A 19,251-nucleotide genomic window follows, 5' to 3' on the forward strand; every position below is an offset into this window, starting at 1 on the left:
TCTACATTGTATTAAGTATTGTAAGTAATCTAGAGATGATTTAAAGTATGCAGGGAGATGTACATAGGTTATATAAACATACTAATCCATTTTATATAAGGAACTGGAGCATCCTCGGATTTTTGTATCTGCAGGGGTCCTGGAATAAAATCTCCCATGCATACCAAGGGATGGCTGCATGTATAAAACATGCTTGTATTTGCATAGAAAATTTCTCAAAGAATAAATGAGAAACTGTTAACAAGTAGTTATTTCAGGGGAATAAAACTGGGTGTGATTGGCAGGGGAGGGAAGGACTCTAACTTTTCATGTCATGCCCTCTTCTATACTTGAAATAAAAATGCACAAATATTGTATATATTACTTTTATAATAGTAAATATAAGCCAGCAACTTTCAAAGTGGAACATGCATTACCTTGAGGTACAGTTTTAAGGGAATCAATTTCTACATCCTTAATTTTCATATGTAGTTTTTAAAAATTGATCTTCCAGAGAACATACTTGTGGTGGTGAAATGAATCTGGTTTTCCTTTTCCATCTCCCCTTTCACAATGATCTCTTTGCATTTTATGAGAGAAAAGCCTATTGTTTACCCATCCTGAATCTTACCTGAGTGCACTACCCTGCAATGATGTAAAATCCTCAGAGCACCAGAGAGACAATTCCAAACACTGCTGACAATGGTGAACTAACAAATGAATGGAGATCAAATCTTTTTGCAACTCAGATGGTTTCCAATCCTTTGCTTCCAATGTAAATGAAGGAAATCCTACTGGAGTTGTCAGCTGGTAAATCATGAGAAATAATTTTAAAGATAAATCATTGTGTAATTTCCCTCCATATATCTCTAAAGGAATTCAAAGACTTAACTGATGTTGCTAAAACAAAATGTCCGTTCCTATTTACTTTTTTATATAAATGAGGTTTCTGTGTGCTAACATTTAACCAAACAAAAAATAGGAAGAGAATTGATGCTGAATCCTGTCTCATTCTAGCAAAAGCAATATTTATCCATGGATATTATATTCATTGATTTTTTTCAATAAAAGCCCTATCTCCAATAAATTTAGTTTTTTGTTTAGTAATTACCTATCCAAATTTGTAATATATTTATAATGTTTTGGTCTATTGTATTCTATTATTAATTGTCATGATAACTCAAGCAAGAGCAAAATTTTAAGCAACACTGAGAGCCTTATGATTATAGGAACACTTAGAGAACATTTAAATAGCAAAATACATACATATTTTTGCCACAAATAGGATAATCAATAAAATCATTTCAAGTGCAAAATATATAATTATTGGGACAAAATTCTTTTGGAAGACTAGAATGGAATTAACTCAGGGAGAAAAGGGAAAATGTAAAATTTCCAACTATGAAAGAAGAGATAGGTTAAAATTTTTTTAAACAGATGATGGTGGCTCTTAAATCACTAAAGTATTTAGGTTTCACTGGATTCATGTGAAATAGTGATGTAACAGTTTTATTTGTGAATATTAACACTAGTCAGAAATTACATTCGCAGCCAATTGACATTTATGATGAAAATTTTTAGATATAAACCTAAAAATGTGTGAAGGAGCACAATGTTTATCCAAATATTTTTAGAGAGCATTTTTATATAAACCAATAGTTTTATATAAACATACAAAAAATATATGAGGAATCGTCATTTACTCTTTTGCCACCTTGTGGTCAGAGTTGTATTTAGCACGTAGGAGAATCAACTGCTACAGAGGAGCTGTCTCTCCTAGGGTCAGCTCCTTTTGCCAGTGTTCTGTCAGGCCTTTGTGAGGCAGAGATAGTGACATTTGCTCAGGACTGAATCCAGACTCATACAAGCACTAAGCATCTAAAGATCATGGTGACCCTCTCCACACTTGATTCAAAGCAAAAGCAATATGCAATTAAGAAATGAATGCAAGGAGTACCACAAAGTTCTGATTTTTCCCATGAGAACCGCTTTTAAAAACCAAATGTCAAACTGTTTTTGGTATTTTTAAAAATATTTTTTGGTTTTGGTGCCTCTTCTCTGCTAGTGAGTTAGACACTTCCCTTAGGGTGCCTTTTGGGGAAGCCAGCCCTGATTCTGGCCCTGGGGTAAGTTTAGTTGAGTGCTGTTTCCACAGCTCCTAGTACAACAGCTGGGTCTGGGTCAGTGCTGAATAAACATTTGTTGAGCCAGTTGGGGCAGAGCCCTCTACTTACTGGGCAGAGTCCAGGTGGACCTCTGGGCTTCTGCAGAAAGTTGGTCAGTAAGGCAACCAAGTTACCATGGCTAGTTTCCAGTGGTAGACAGTCCCAGGTCTGCAGAGATCTTTAGGTCGCTTTGTTGGCTGTTACTCTGTGGAAGTGAGATGAGAGTACCCCTTTCTCCCCTCTTTCCCCTCACCCCCAGGCTCCATGACTTCTGTCATTTTCAGCAGCAGCAGCAGCAGCAGCAGCAGCAGGAGACTTCTTTCCGTGGGTATGTGACTTCCTCTGGTTGCAGGCCACAAAGGGCAGGCATTTATTGGAAGGACGCTGGGGTGCTTCAAGGAACTATAGCAAGAGCTGACTAGGGAAAGGCAGGCACCAGGGCAGCCATCAGCTGTATGGGAAGCAGGCCTGCCTCCTTAAGGGCTCCTGATTCCTGATGACCAAATCCTGCTGCTAACCCTGAGAGGCCTGTCCTTTCCCCTCTCTGGAAGAAGGGGCCAGGTGGAGGGGGATGGCCAGAGCTGACCAAGGAGAACTTTCCTAGGGTATAGTCAGGCAGCGTACACTAGATCATGGCCAGCCACCTCCAGGACTTGGACCAGGCTCTTCATAGAAGACTCTCCCTTTAGACCCATGTCCTGACACCTGCCCTGGGCTGCACTCACTGGGACCAGCAGCTGCAGCCTGACTCCCCCAGCCATGCTCAAGACCTGAGCCACTTGCTCTGGGCTCACCCTTCATGGGCCCCGTGGTGCTGCTGCCCAGTGCCAGCAGTCCCTTGGCACGGGGATCCAGGAGGCCCCTCGGACCCGCACCTGAGCCCTCCCCGCTGGCAGCTCCACAGACTTCCCTTCTGCTCCCCCCTGCTGATGACCCGGGACTCTGCTAGGGCATAAGGGTCTCAGGACTATGTCCTGTGGTTTAGGCCCCTCTCCCAGCTATAGGGGAGGTGCCAGCTGTAGGGATGGCCTTGGAGAGAACCCAAACCCTCAACCCATCTATGGCCTTGGGAACCTGAGGAGGAGGCAAGGAGTGGCCGGACTCTGCAGAGCACTGATAAGATGGGGAAGGGATGTGCCTCTTCAGGCCGAGTGGCCTTGGAGCCCTGCCCTCTGGATCTGGGGTCTAGGCCTGCCCCAGCATTGGAGCTGGAGCTTCATCCTTTTGGGGAAGAGCAGGACCTGGGTGGGAGGGGAGACTGGGACAGGGCTGGGGGCAGGCTAAGCTGCCTAAAGGATGGCTTGTCAGGGCTTCTGCCTGCGCTCCTGAGGACCCTCCACTGAGGGGACATTTCACAGCCTCAGAAACATTCCCGGACTTGCCACTCGCTGGGCCCCCAGCCCCGTAGTGCTGGGGGAAGCCTGCGTGGACCAAGGGAAGGACGAGGAGAAGGGAGGAGACGATGAAGGGGGTCAGAGCAGCGATTGGAGCTAAGAGCTGGAAGCGCCTTAAAGAGACTGCGCGGTCCCCGCCCCCTTTCCCGCCAGCCTCAATGAATTAGAGCTGTGTTTCCCAAACTTGCCTGATCATAAGGAGCCTTTCGGGCCCTAGTTAGAGATGCAGGTTCCGCAGTACCTCCCTACGAGATTCTGATTCAGTAGGCCTGCGGGTGAAGCCGAGGAATCTGTAATTTTAACGCGCTTCCCACGTGATTCTCGGGAACAAGCAAGTTTGGGAAATATTGAATTAAAGGAAACGGGGCCTGGCTGCAGAAGCGGCCTCCGCTAGGGGGCTTCGGCGGGAGGATTCCCGGGGGCGTCGCCTGCTTCCGCCGCCGCCTCCTTCAGTGAAAGTCCCTTTTGGGTCCAGCTGCCACAGCCACGGCGCTCCCTCAGGCCGGGCTGGGGACACTCCAGGTCTGTGTGGCCCCCGCGCCGCCACGCCCAGTGGCCGCCCCAGCCCTGCGAGCAGGGGGAGGAGCCGCCGCCAGTGGAGGTGGAGGAGGTAGAGGAGGCGGAGACGGCGGAGACGGCAGAGAAGGCGGAGAGGAAGGTGGAGGCGGAGGCGAAGGTGGAGGGGAAGGCGGAGGCGGCGGGGAAGGTGGACGCCACCGAGAGGGTGGAGACGGCGGGGAAGGTGGACGCCGCCGGGAAGGTGGAGACGGCCGAGGGTCCGGGCCGCCGGGCTGAGCTCAAGCTGGAGCCCGAACCCGAGCCGGCACGGGAGGCGGAGCAGGAGCAGGAGCCGAAGGGGGAGCCGAAGCCGGAGCTGGAGGATGAGAACCCAGCGCGGAGCGGCGGTGGCGGCAGCAGCGACGAGGTTCCTCCCCCCACCCTTCCCTCCGACCCACCGCGGCCCCCCGATCCCTCTCCGCGTCGCAGTCGTGCCCCGCGCCGCCGACCCCGGCCCCGGCCCCAGACCCGGCTCCGTACCCCACCGCAGCCTAGGCCACGGCCCACCCCCCGGCCCCGGCCCCGGCCCCGGCCCCGGCGCGGCCCTGGGGGCGGATGCCTGGATGTGGATTTTGCTGTGGGGCCACCAGGTTGCTCCCACGTGAACAGCTTTAAGGTGGGAGAGAACTGGAGGCAGGAACTGCGGGTCATCTACCAGTGCTTCGTGTGGTGTGGAACCCCAGAGACCAGGAAAAGCAAAGCAAAGTCGTGCATCTGCCATGTGTGTGGCACCCATTTGAACAGACTCCACTCTTGCCTTTCCTGTGTCTTCTTTGGCTGCTTCACAGAGAAACACATTCATGAGCACGCTGAGACAAAACAACACAATTTAGCCGTAGACCTTTATTATGGAGGCATTTACTGCTTTATGTGTAAGGACTATGTATATGACAAAGACATTGAGCAAATTGCCAAAGATGAGCAAGGAGAAGCTTTGAAATTACAAGCCTCCACCTCAACAGAGTTTTCTCACCAGCAGTGTTCAGTGCCAGGCATTGGTGAGAAATACCCAACCTGGGAAACAACCAAACCAGAATTGGAACTGCTGGGGCACAACCCACGGAGAAGGAGAATTACCTCTAGCTTCACCATCGGTTTAAGAGGACTAATCAATCTTGGCAACACGTGCTTTATGAATTGCATTGTCCAGGCCCTTACCCACACTCCGATCCTGAGAGATTTCTTCCTCTCTGACAGGCACCGATGTGAAATGCCGAGTCCTGAGTTGTGTCTGGTCTGTGAGATGTCTTCACTCTTTCGGGAGTTGTATTCTGGAAACCCGTCTCCTCATGTTCCCTATAAGTTATTGCACCTGGTGTGGATACATGCTCGCCATTTAGCAGGGTACAGGCAACAGGATGCCCATGAGTTCCTCATCGCAGCGTTAGATGTCCTACACAGGCACTGCAAAGGTGATGATGTCGGGAAGGCGGCCAACAATCCCAACCACTGTAACTGCATCATAGACCAAATCTTCACAGGTGGCCTGCAGTCTGATGTCACCTGTCAAGCCTGCCATGGCGTTTCCACCACCATAGACCCCTGCTGGGACATTAGTTTGGACTTGCCTGGCTCTTGCACCTCCTTCTGGCCCATGAGCCCAGGGAGGGAGAGCAGTGTGAATGGGGAAGGCCACATACCAGGAATCACCACCCTGACGGACTGCTTGCGAAGGTTTACAAGGCCAGAGCACTTAGGAAGTAGTGCCAAAATCAAATGTGGTAGTTGCCAAAGCTACCAGGAATCTACCAAACAGCTCACAATGAATAAATTACCTGTTGTGGCCTGTTTTCATTTCAAACGGTTTGAACACTCAGCCAAACAGAGGCGCAAGATCACTACATACATTTCCTTTCCTCTGGAGCTGGATATGACACCGTTTATGGCCTCAAGTAAAGAGAGCAGAATGAATGGACAGTTGCAGCTGCCAACCAATAGTGGAAACAATGAGAATAAGTATTCCTTGTTTGCCGTGGTTAATCACCAAGGAACCTTGGAGAGTGGCCACTATACCAGCTTCATCCGGCACCACAAGGACCAGTGGTTCAAGTGTGATGATGCCGTCATCACCAAGGCCAGTATTAAGGATGTACTGGACAGTGAAGGGTATTTACTGTTCTATCACAAACAGGTCCTGGAACACGAATCAGAAAAAGTGAAAGAAATGGATATGCAAGCCTACTGAAGTGACACACAGACCTACCTGTAATGGAAGATGATGACACCCATACTACAACTGGCATCAAGATTTAAAGGACCTACTTGACCTTGGCCTATGGGCCTGACAGAGTAAGAATTGAACAGTACCCAGTGTCCAAAAGTTCCTGATTGGAAGAGAAATACAAGGGGAGGGAGAAGAGGTTCTAGTCTAAGCAGTCACTTAAAGGAAAGTTAAATGGCAGGAATGCTCTGGGTGGGGAAGGCAGGAGCAGGAAAATCCTGACACTGGTACATATCCTATATTCCTCCAAAAGGTTGTGTGGGAAGGTGTGTGTTGGGGGGAGGGGGGTGGTGTGGGGGGTGTGTGCCCTTGTAACTGTAAAACATCTTTCTCCATGGGTGTTTCAACTTCAGTTGACCAATCACATAACAGTTCTATGTTGGGGGGTAAAAAAGAAAAGTTTATTAAAATGTAGCCCATTGCATATATGGGTATGAACGCAGAAAAGTGGAGGAGGCAGGGATATTTCATTGACAAACACCTTTGCCAGTTTCTTTGTATTTGTGAGTTTTTGTGCTATTAAATGCAGTATTAAAAAAAAAAAAAGAAAAGCCTACATGGGCTAGTGAACAGAGAAGAAATTAGAAATAAGGGGGCTTGTATAAGGGGAGCAATCGCTCCAAAAGTAGAGGAGACAAGAAATGCTGTAAGATAAGCAACCGACACAGGCATCAGCTGAGAGTATAGTATGTGAGTGTTAAAAAAAAAAAAAAAAAAGCTTTGTGATATACTTGAGCAAATCAATGAACCTCTTTGCGATTCTTTTATCATCTGTAAAATGCAGATAATTCCTACCTTAAAGGGTTTATTGTTAAAGATTAAATGATATAAAATGTGTCAAAAGTATAAAGTAAAGGCTTGGAACTTTGTAGGGACTCAGTAAACATTTGTCAGATATGAATCTGAAACTTCTTCGGACCAGTCCCAGAATGCATCAGAGTTGAGGGGCAGTCTCACCTGAGATCCCTGGACGGAACGACACACATATCACATGCAGTCACATGCACACACACATATTCTTAACTCCCTCTCCAACTCCCTCTCTCTACTTGGAGCCCTGAGGCAATGGACTCTACTATTCTCCCTTGTGTACAGGGCATCGCAGTTGGTGATAGGACTGGGGGTGGGGGGAACCACAACTGTCCCCATAAAGTCATTGTTCAGTCCTTTTGGGAGACAGTCATGTTGTTTTCATGACTCAGCATCCCAGTGATGGAATTCTCTTGGCCAGTAGGCTGCTCGGCTTGCACATGAGGGTATTTGGTGGTCTTTGCCTTCTAAAAACATGGCTTTATCCACTACATTTACCTACAAGCATAGATCAGTAGAAAGACTGTTTTCCAAAGCTTACTGGTCAAAGCCCAGGGATATTGATAGAGTGGTTTGTTGGCCCTTTCCCTGATCCTGACAGAGGACAGAGCAGCCTGCAGAGAGCTAAGCCGAAACAGATGGGATGAGCCCAGGATGGGGTAAGTACTATGAGTCCTCTCCTCAGCATCAAGTACAAAAGTAATTATTACCTAGAAAATCCTAGGGGGGAAATTATGTACATATTAGATCTATGGGGCTTGGATCCACTGGCTCTGGTAAAAGGCTGGGCTCCTCTTGGCTTCCTAAGTCTACTTCGTGGTCAATTGATTTGGAAATATGTATTATTTATGTGGCTGTGGATAAATCCCCAAGTAGCTCACAGGCTTTTTTAGGAGAGGGGTTGTGTCTCCTCTTGTACCCTGGGCTGTATCCTCAGTTCCTTAGCACAGTTCCTGTCACATGGTAAGTATTCAAAACATTTACTGAATGAATGAATGAACAAATGAATCGTGAACCAATACGCTTTCCTTTCATAACCAAGATTTCATTAACACCCAGGGTTCACAATCCTTAGGAGAAAATGTAAAAAGGTGTCTTATAGGATGGGGAAGATCAAGAGATGGGTGGCCTCAAATAGCACTCAGCAACTTCATGCAGGGTGTCTGCCTTTTGGGATGTGTCCAGTAGCCCTACCTGGGAAGATACAGCCATGTCCTCATTTCTCATCTCTGCTACAGGGAGAGTTCAGGTAGGTCTGTGCCACCAGATTCTGACTGCCTGCACAGACACCTTTAACATTTTCAAACCTTTTTATTTGGAAATAATTTCAAACTTACAGAAAAGTTACAAAAATAAAAATAGCATAAAAGAACATCCATATACCCTTTACCCAGATTTACCTACTGTTAACATTTTTCCTTATTTACTTTATCATTTGCACATGTGCACTCTTTCATAAATGTGTGTATGTTTGAACTATATGAGGATAAATTACCTATATCTTGGCTCCTCATGCCTAAATACTTCAACGTGCATTTTATAAGAATAGGCACATTCCCTACATCACTACAGTATAGCTTCAGAAAATTTAACATTGATATAAACTTTACCATCCATACTCCAGTTTTGTCTGTGAACCCAGTAATGTCCTTTACAGCATTCCCTGCACCCTCCCATTACAGGATCTGGTCTAGGGTGAGGTATTTCATTTAGTTGTCATCTCCCTTTAGCCTCCTTTAATCTGGAACATTTCTTCATCTTGTATGGCATTCACATTTTTAATAGAACATTCCTCATTTGGGGTTTGTCTCCTACAGAAAACTGTCTTTTAAATACCCTACACTCAGGAATAGTGTTAAGAGGAACTCACTGAGAGCTATGAATGGTGCAAGACTGCTGAAGCTGACCTCCCTGTCTCCACTGGTGGAAGGCATGGACCACCAGAGGGAGCAGCTGTGTCTGGCCCTTCCTGATTGAACCTAACATTTTTTTCTGTCTGGAAAACATTGTCCTTCAACAACAGGGGGAGCCATTCATGCCTAGCCCTGTGCCCCTACCAGTCACCAACCCCCAAATTGAGCCAAGGTATGTAACAGCAGCCCAGGCCTGCTTTCAGGTCACACCAGCGCAGGACCCAGGGCATCTCGTATTCAGCAGGTATGTGTTACCCTTGAGCTCAAATTGAGATCCAAGCATGTTTGAGCATGTCTGGCACATGGCCAGGCACCTCAATGGTTGGGGCCTTTAGGGGGATCAGGAGGTAGCATCCTTGGCACCTTCACCAACATTCACATGGTGGGCACAGCTGTGGTGGTGGTCAGGGTAGGAAGAGAATGGATAACTACTTCTTAAGCAGCTTCGTGGGCAGAGTACACAAAGATGGAGCCAGGAATAAGGAAGAACATAGGAGAGAGTGAAAACAGATTGGTTTGTGACCTACTGGGGACTTTCAGACACAGTTGAGTTATTTTAAATGTGGGCTGGAATCATTTTGGGGGCAGATGGGGGCAAGTACTGAAGAAACTTATGCTAATTCTTTAACTGAGACCCCATTTACATAGATAAGTTGGTAAGGCCATGAAGACTTGGTTCATATATAGATTTATGATCTGGACCCGGAAGGGTACAGGTAAAAGATAAGTACTCACAACTAGGGGGCCTTGACCATCCGTAGAGCTCGGAATCATGTACCAAACAATAATGTACTTCCCTGTTACCCATTACACATCTTTCCCATGGTTTCTTGGCATAACCTGGTTAGAAATCTAGAACCCTGCCACTTACACTTTCCTGGAGTAGCCAGATGCCAAAACTGACTCTGGCCTACAGATCACATAGGTAAGTGCCTCATTACTTCAACATCCACAGGGAATTCTGATCAGGGATGCCATCAGTCAAAAGGCCTTTTCTGATCAAGAAACAGAGTGGACCCCATACAACTCATATTTTCATAAAGAAGTAAACCTGGTGCCAGAAATCTGTCTTTGCTCCATATTCATACTTCACACCTAGAAGCGAAGTCCCAGGTCCTCTGAGAGTATGTAGCCAGCACTCCCTCCAGGTGACCAAGTGCAATTTTTAAACTTTTGAAGTATATCAAATATACATGAAAAGTACACGTATCATATATAACTTGATGAATTTCTACAAAATGAACACATTCCTGTAAACAGCCTTCAAATCAAGAAACAGAACTTTCCCCATAACTCAAAGGCACCTATCCTGACTTTTTTCACTTTAGATTAGTGTTGCTTGGTTTTCTACCTTCTCTAAATGCATTTGTACAGTATGCACTCTTTTGTGTCTGCCTTCTTTTGCTCAATATCATTTTATGAGTTTCAGACCTCAAGACTTTTATTCAAGAAAAATTAGGAGGGACTTCTCTACTTCTGTCTAATGAACTAAGAGTACTCTTCCCAGTGGTTTCTGATATATTGAACCAATTCAAAGGGACCCAGGCCATTGAAAAATTGGACCTCAAAAATGTCTGTAATCTCACTCAAGTACTAGAAAATGGTGGATGGAAAACAACCTCCCAGAGAAACCTGGGTTAATTAAAAACACCCAAGAAATGTTAATCTTGGGCAACACTTCAGCCTTGTCCCAATAGCTCCTGAATAGGATACTCTATTTTAGCAAGTTCTCAAACTTGAACATGTATCAGAGGCACCTGGAGGGCTTGTTTTTTATTTGTTTGTTTGTTTGTTTCTGAGACAGAGTCTTACTCTGTTTCCCGGGCTAGAGTGCTGTAGCATCAGCCTAGCTCACAGCAACCTCAAACTCCTGCGCTCAAGCGATCCTTCTGCCTCAGCCTCCCTCCGAGTAGCTGGGACTACAGGCATGTGCCACCATACCCAGCTAATTTTTTCTATATATTTTTAGTTGTCCAGCTAATTTCTTTCTATTTTTAGTAGAGATGGGGTCTCGCTCTTGCTCAGGCTGGTCTTGAACTCCTGAGCTCCAGCGATCCTCCCTCATCAGCCTCCCAGAGTGCTAGGATTACAGGCGTGAGCCACCACGCCCGGCCTGGAGAGCTTGTTAACACACAGATTTCAGGGTCCCAGCCCTAGAGTTTCTGATTCAGTAGCTCTGGTATGGGGGCCTGAGAATTTGCATTTCTAACACATTCCCAGGTGATACCCATACTTCTGATTCTGGGACTACACTTTGAGAGCCACTGATCTATTTGTTTTCAAACTGTGGCATCTGGAGCCCATGGTTCTATGAATATGCCCCAGGGAGCACCTTGCAGAGCACTTTAGGGAGCAAGAGGGAAGGTAAATCAGTGAGGATCAGAACCCTCAACCCCACTTCAATCAGATCAGCTCCCTTCTTTCTTGTTTTATATGTGGGGATTCCAGGTAATATTTGAAGACAGGGTTCTACTGCTAAAATGTTTAAAAGTTGAAAATCACTCTGCTAAGAAATTTTAGACTCTGGGGGAATGATGTACTTGGATTACATGGGTGATGTATCTGGAAAATAATCCAATATGCTACAGAGGCTTGGCCTCATATGTACTTATAATCTAGATGATACTGAGAGGGATTTCATTTCTTTGGAATTTAAAGAAGTGGGTAGTTATGAGGATGGAAGTGATAAGGAAAAATGCTTTATTATAAATAAGGTACAAAATTGTGTGTATAAAATATGTTTTCTTCTGGCAACATAGCACACTAGGATGATATGAGTAGTATCTCTCCTCTTTACAAACACATATTAACACAAGATAAACTATAACAAATATTTAAATTTATAGCTAAGCTTAAGAAAAAACATAAAGTAAAATATCTAGTGAAACAAGAAAAAAAAAAAGGGAAGCCAGTGTAGTAATTGTAAACAGACATCCCAAAGACTGGTGTGGTATTGGTTTCACATACCAAGCCCTAGCGGCTAGAAGCTTGGAGCTAGAAGTCCAGTACTCATGGAGGTACTGACAACAAAGGTTCAGGTCCATCAGTGGCAAAGCAGCTGAAACTGAAACCTCTAGGTGAAGCCTTCAGTAGCTTCTCTTGTCCATTAAAAGGGGTTTGGAGAGTAAGCAATGAAAGGGCTTATGCTATCTCTGGAGCCAAGAAGAGAAATAAAACCTCAGGCCTATGTCATATGTGGATATGGGGTCAAAATTTACCCTACTTTGTGGTATGGGAACGATATACCGAAAAATTAAAATAAAAATTGGGGAAGAACCATTGAAACCTCAAGAACCTCAGGAAAAGCAAATACAATACATTTTTACAATCCAGGGCACATGGAACACCACAGAAAAAGGAAAGATCTGCTGAAGATGTGCTCAGAAACAAGCCACAATAAAAATCCAGTTCTTGTAAAGAAATGATACACCATGAATGAGAGTCACTAGTTGCCACAAAGAGAATTAGTACCCCTAAGAAATACTGGTGAAAAGAACTATTTTTGAGAGTGAAATGAGGACATTTTCAGAAAAAAAAAAAAACCCAAGAAAGTTTAGCAATAAATAATAGCCTCTGGCTAAAATAACTACTGTAACATATACTTCAGGAAGAAGGAAATTGAAAGCAGAGAGAAGGGGTGAGTAGGAGGCAAGAAACAGTAAACAAAAATTGTAAATGTGGGAAAATCTAAGCATTAGTATACAAAACCATAATAATGTCAAATAATATGGGGGTATTAAAAACAAGCTGGCACTAAAAACACTGAAGCACAAAAACATGTAAGATATACTCCATAAATATGTGTAACTATTATGTATCCATAAAATATAAAAAGTAAAAACATTTAAGACAGAGGGACCATTACCATTTCAAGTATTCTAAGATTCTAGACACTGCAGAAAAACAAAAATAAAGAGATAATGGAGCCATAGGGAGATAACAGCTTATTTCACAGGAACAATAATTGAACTGACAGATGACTTCTCAACAATCAGAAGATAGTGGAATGATCTTCAATTTGCTGATTGTTAATTTAGTATTTTATACTCGGCAAAAATATTTTTAAAGAATGAGTGAAATAAAGACATTTTTCAGACAAACATTGAAATAGTTCTTCACTAGTAGATCCTCACTAAAGAGAATTCAGAAGAGTGTATCATAAGTAAAAAGTAGAAGGAAAATTATCCCAGGTGTAAAGTCTGTGATGGGTGAAAGAATGAAAAATAAAGATGATGGTAAACATGTGGACAAATGTAAATAAATATGAAGTCTAAAACAATCATAATCATTGCTAGTGCAATTTGAAAAAGCAATCAAGACTTGAAATACCAGATAACAATAAGCATATGAGTTCTAAGTTTTTGTATTATCTAGAAGAAAGGTAAAGGATTTTTTTCAAGTTTTAGACTTTTGTAAGTTAATTTATGCATGTGGTTATTTCTGAGGTAAATAGTAACAAAGTGCATAACTTCCTAACTTACACAGTAGTAGAGGGGAAAATGGAATGATAAAAAAGGAAAAAAAAGGGGAAAACTGCATTAATCAAATTGAAAGCAGGAAAGATGAGAAAAAATAAAGAAGCATTGAAAAATTAAGGTAAATAGAAAGCACAAATTAAGATGGTGGAAACAAATTCAAGTATAATAATGCAATGACAGGTATTGCAACTAGTGTGTGGCAGAGTCCAGATCTGGCAGCCAACAGCTGTGGTCATGGCACCAGCAAAAATCCTGACCGGGGAGGAGGCCTATGAACAAATAAGGGAGAGACTGAAGAATGAAGTCACTCAGATGAAGGAGCAAGTACCTGGTTTCACACCAGGCCTGGCAATTTTACAGGTTGGCGACAGAGATGATTCCAATCTTTATATAAATGTGAAGCTGAAGGCTGCTGAAGAGGTTGGGATCAAAGCCACTCACGTTAAATTACCAAGAACAGCCACAGAATCTGAGGTGTTAAAGTACATTAGATCTTTGAATGAAGACTCTACCATACATGGATTCATACTGCAGCTACCTTTAGATTCAGAAAATGCTATCAACACTGAAGCAGTGATCAATGCTATCGCACCCGAAAAGGATGTGGATGGATTGACTAGTATCAGTGCTGGGAAACTCTCTAGAGGTGATCTAAATGACTATTTCATCCCTTGTACGCCTAAAGGATGCTTGGAACTCATCAAAGAGACAGGGGTGCCGATCGCCGGAAAGCATGCCGTGGTGGCTGGGCGCAGTAAAATAGTAGGAGCCCCAGTGCATGACTTGCTTCTGTGGAACAATGCCACAGTGACCACCTGCCACTCCAAGACTGCCAACCTGGGCGAGGAGGTAAATAAAGGTGACATCCTGGTGGTTGCAACTGGTCAGCCTGAATGGTGAAAGGAGAGTGGATCAAACCTGGGGCAATAGTCATCGACTGTGGGATCAATTATATCCCAGATAATACAAAATCAAACGGGAGAAGGATTGTGGGTGATGTGGCATACAAGGAGGCCAAAGAGCGGGCGGGCTTCATCACCCTTGTTCCTGGCGGCGTCGGGCCCATGACGGTGGCCATGCTGATGCAGAGCACGGTAGAGAGTGCAAGGGGTTTCCTGGAGAAATACAAGCCAGGAAAGTGGAGTATTCAGTATAACAACCTTAACCTGAAGACACCTGTTCCAAGTGACATTGCTATATCACGATCTTGCAAACCGAAGCCCATTGGTACACTGGCTCGAGAAATTGGCCTGTTCTCTGAAGAGGTGGAATTGTATGGTGAGACAAAGGCCAAAGTCCTGCTGTCAGCACTGGAACGCCTAAAACACCAGCCTGACGGGAAATACGTGGTGGTGACTGGAATAACTCCAATGCCCCTGGGAGAAGGGAAAAGTACAACCACAATCGGGCTGGTGCAAGCCCTGGGTGCCCATCTTTTCCAGAACGTTTTTGCGTGTGTGCAACAGCCTTCCCAGGGCCCCACCTTTGGAATAAAAGGTGGTGCTGCAGGAGGCGGCTACTCCCAGGTCATTCCTATGGAAGAGTTTAATCTCCACCTCACTGGTGACATCCATGCCATCACTGCAGCTAATAACCTGGTTGCCGCAGCCATTGATGCCCGGATATTCCATGAACTGACCCAGACAGACAAGGCTCTCTTTAATCGTTTGGTGCCCTCAGTAAATGGAGTGAGAAAGTTCTCTGATATCCAAATCCGAAGGTTAAGGAGACTAGGCATTGAAAAGACTGACCCTACCACACTGACAGACGAAGAGATAAACAGATTTGCAAGATTGGATATTGATCCAGAAACCATAACTTGGCAAAGAGTGTTGGATACCAATGATAGATTCCTGCGGAAGATCACAATTGGACAGGCTCCAACGGAGAAAGGGCACACACGGACGACCCAGTTTGATATCTCAGTTGCCAGTGAGATCATGGCTGTCCTGGCCCTCACCAGTTCTCTGGAAGACATGAGAGAGAGACTGGGCAAAATGGTGGTGGCCTCCAGCAAGAAAGGGGAGCCCATCAGTGCCAAAGACCTGGGGGTGAGTGGCGCGTTGACAGTGCTTATGAAGGACGCGATCAAGCCTAACCTCATGCAGATGTTAGAGGGCACTCCAGTGTTTGTCCACGCCGGCCCCTTCGCCAACATCGCACATGGCAATTCGTCTATCATCGCAGACCGGGTCGCACTCAAGCTTGTCAGCCCAGAAGGGTTTGTAGTGACCGAAGCTGGATTCGGAGCAGACATTGGAATGGAAAAGTTCTTTAACATCAAATGCCGGTACTCTGGCCTCCGCCCTCACGTGGTGGTGCTCGTTGCTACTGTCAGGGCTCTTAAAATGCACGGGGGCGGCCCCACGGTCACCGCTGGATTGCCTCTTCCCAAGGCTTATATAGAGGAGAATCTGGAGCTGGTTGAAAAAGGCTTCAGTAACTTGAAGAAACAAATTGAAAATGCCAGAATGTTTGGAGTTCCAGTTGTAGTGGCTGTGAATGCGTTCAAGACGGATACAGAGGCTGAGCTGGACCTCGTCACCCGCCTTGCCCGAGAGCATGGAGCTTTTGATGCTGTGAAGTGCACTCACTGGGCAGAAGGGGGCAAGGGTGCCTTAGCCCTGGCGCAGGCAGTCCAGAGAGCCGCACAGGCACCCAGCAGCTTCCGACTCCTTTATGACCTCCAGCTCCCAGTTGAGGATAAAATCAGGATCATTGCGCAGAAGATCTATGGGGCAGATGACATTGAATTGCTCCCCGAAGCTCAGCACAAAGCCGAAGTCTACACGAAGCAGGGCTTTGGGAATCTACCCATCTGCATGGCCAAGACACACTTGTCCTTGTCTCACAACCCAGAGCAAAAAGGCGTGCCCACAGGCTTCGTTCCGCCTATTCGCGACATCCGCGCCAGTGTTGGGGCTGGTTTTCTGTACCCCTTAGTATGAACGATGAGCACAATGCCTGGACTCCCTACCCGGCCCTGCTTTTATGATATTGATTTGGACCCCGAAACTGAGCAGGTGAATGGACTGTTCTAAACAGATCAGTCTATTTTCAAGGAGCTACTTTGAAAGTCTGGCCAGTATCTCTTCAGGCCCACTGGGAGTTAGTCAAGACAAGTCAGCCCCTTCCCTGAAGATCTTCTGAAATATATAGTGGGAGTTTCTCCAGAAGCCTTAATTCTCATCATCATGTATAAATTAACATGAATCATGCACATTTCTTTTTATGTTAGTGAAGATCCACAGAATAAAGGGAAATAATTTTGCAAAAAATAAAAAATTAAAAAAATTAAAAAAAAATAATGCAATGACAACAATAAATGCATGTAGATTAAACTCTTCAGCTAATAGGGTGTCAGGTTGTATTTTGAACAAATCCAGCTATGTGGTCTTTAAAAGAGACATATCTAAGACATAAGGTCACAGGTTGGAAGTATCAAGGGATGAAAAAAGATATCCAGGAAAGTCCTAACTGAAAGAAAGATGGTGTAACTCTGTTTATTCCATACAAAATAAATTATAAGGCCACAATCATTAAAAGGAACAAGTCAGTAGAAAGATGTAAAAATTCTAAATTTTGTACTTTGTAAAGTTTAGCAACAGTTTCTAAATATATAAGGCAAACAATGGAAAGAATTACAAGGAGAAACTGACAAATCTATAATCATAGTGGGATATTTTAACATACCTCCCTAATAAACTATTAGATTAATCAGACAAAAAGTCAATAATAACATAGATTTGAACAGCACATTCTTAAGCTCCATCTAATGGATACACACACACGTGCACACACATATGCACACACACATCCATACATCTAAGAGTTAATATGTACCCTTTCTTTGCAAGCACACTTAGGATATTGACCACATTCTATGAAGTAAGTCTCAGCAAATACCACAGAATTTTTTTCATTCAGACCACATTACCTGATCATAGTGATTTTATTTAAGTTAGAAATAAAAGGCAACAACAACAAAAAGTTATAAGATGTTATTTCCAATGTTTAAAAACACCTTCTAAATAACTCCTGGGGTTACTTCATGGTCATTTTGCTAAAAAATAAAAATAAAAAAAATAATAAAAATAAATAAATAAATAACACCTGGGTTGAAGAAAATCATAATATAAATTAGAAAGTATTCAGAACTGAATGATAATAATATGGATATCAAAACTTGTGAGAGCTTTAGAAAAAAACAGTATGGCCTTGAATTTTTTATTATTAGAAAAAATAATAAAATTTAATGATTTAAGCATCTAATTAAAGAAGTTAGAAGCCACCAACAAATTAAGCCTAATGAAAGTAGAAGAAATGGCATAACCATATAAGATCATAAATTGATGAAATAAAACCCACACTTGGTTCTTTGAAAAGACAAACCTCTGGCAGGACTGAATAAGAAAACAAAAGCGAAGGCACAGATGAATAATATTAAGAATGGATAGAGGGATAAAACTACAGATACAATGGAGATTTAAAAATAATTTTAAAATTCTACAAATAGCTTTCTACAAATAAATATAAAATCATAGATAAAACAATTTTCTAGAAAAATACAACTTTGTAAAACTTACTTAAAAAAATAGAAAGACTAAAAGACATATAAATAAATATTTTTAAAAATTGAATTGGGGGAATGCGATGTGAAGAGACTCTAAAGACACACTAGGGAATGCCATATGTGATGACATAGGCAGACATTGGAGTGAGACAGCTGAAAGTCAAGGAATGCCACAAATGATGGCCACAGCTAGAAGATAAGAAGAGGACAAAAGAGCCTGAATAGCCAAAGAAATCTTAAGCAAAAAGAACAAGTCTGTAGGCATCACATTACTTGACTTCAAATTATACTACAAGGTTATGGTAACCAAAACAGCATGTTATTGGTATAAAAGTAGAGGCATAGACCAACAGGACAGAATACAGGACTCAGAAAAAAACGATCTGCCTATAATTAACTGCTCTTCAACAAAGCAGACAACATACACTACTGAGGAAAGGAAGCCTTATTCAATACATGGTGCTGGGAAAATGGGATAGCCACATGCAAAAGACTAAAACAGGATGTTTATCTATTGTCATATATAAAAATTCAAGATGGACAGACTATTTAGATGTAAGGCATGTAACCATAAAAATTCTGGAAGAAAACATAGGTAAAACTCTTCTAGACATTGGCCTAGGCAAAGAACCTATGACTAAAATCTCAGTGGCAAATACAGCAATAACAAAAATAGATAAATGGGACTTAGTTAAATTAAAAAACTTCTGCACAGCCAAGGCAATAAATAATCAACAGAATAGACAACCTACAGAATGGGAGAAAATATTTGTAAACTATACATCTGATATATATATATATATATATATATATATATATATATATATATATATATATAAACTATATATCTGATAAGGGCTTATATCCAGAATCTACAAAGAACTCATACAAATCAGCAAGAAAAAACAGATAACCCCATTGAAAAGTGGGCAAAAGAGATGAACAGAAATTTTTCACAAGAAGATAGACAAATAGGGAACTGGATCAAGATGGCGGACGAGAAACACCGCCAGACAGAGTGTCTCTGCAGAAAAGACTGATTCTAGAAGAAATTAGAAAAAAGAAGCAAGAAGACGAGCATACAGCAGATGAGGGACGGAAGGAGGGGTACCTGAGACCCCGGGAGACTCCATGGGAGGAGGCTACAGAGAAGAACTGGA

The 19,251-nt window shown here is 43.5% G+C and overlaps 1 protein-coding gene and 1 pseudogene across 1 annotated transcript; both read left to right on the forward strand.

Moving 5' to 3' along the window:
* Positions 1-4,714: 4,714 nt before the first annotated feature.
* Positions 4,715-6,607, forward strand: USP27X (ubiquitin specific peptidase 27 X-linked). The gene has a single exon (XM_020285243.2). It carries the CDS (start codon positions 4,965-4,967, stop codon positions 6,279-6,281), a length of 1,317 nt encoding a protein of 438 aa, XP_020140832.2. The 5' UTR covers positions 4,715-4,964; the 3' UTR covers positions 6,282-6,607.
* A 7,096-nt stretch (positions 6,608-13,703) lies between these two features.
* LOC105856425 (C-1-tetrahydrofolate synthase, cytoplasmic pseudogene) lies at positions 13,704-16,766 on the forward strand (annotated as a pseudogene).
* Positions 16,767-19,251: the final 2,485 nt, after the last annotated feature.

Source organism: Microcebus murinus, chromosome X (assembly GCF_040939455.1).
Source record: "Microcebus murinus isolate Inina chromosome X, M.murinus_Inina_mat1.0, whole genome shotgun sequence".
In the NCBI taxonomy this organism is placed as follows: Eukaryota; Metazoa; Chordata; class Mammalia; order Primates; family Cheirogaleidae; genus Microcebus; species Microcebus murinus.

What these genes read in the sequence shown, in the direction of transcription:
- USP27X (XM_020285243.2), top strand. Translation starts at nt 4,965, where the DNA reads ATGTGTAAGGACTATGTATATGACAAAGACATTGAGCAAATTGCCAAA.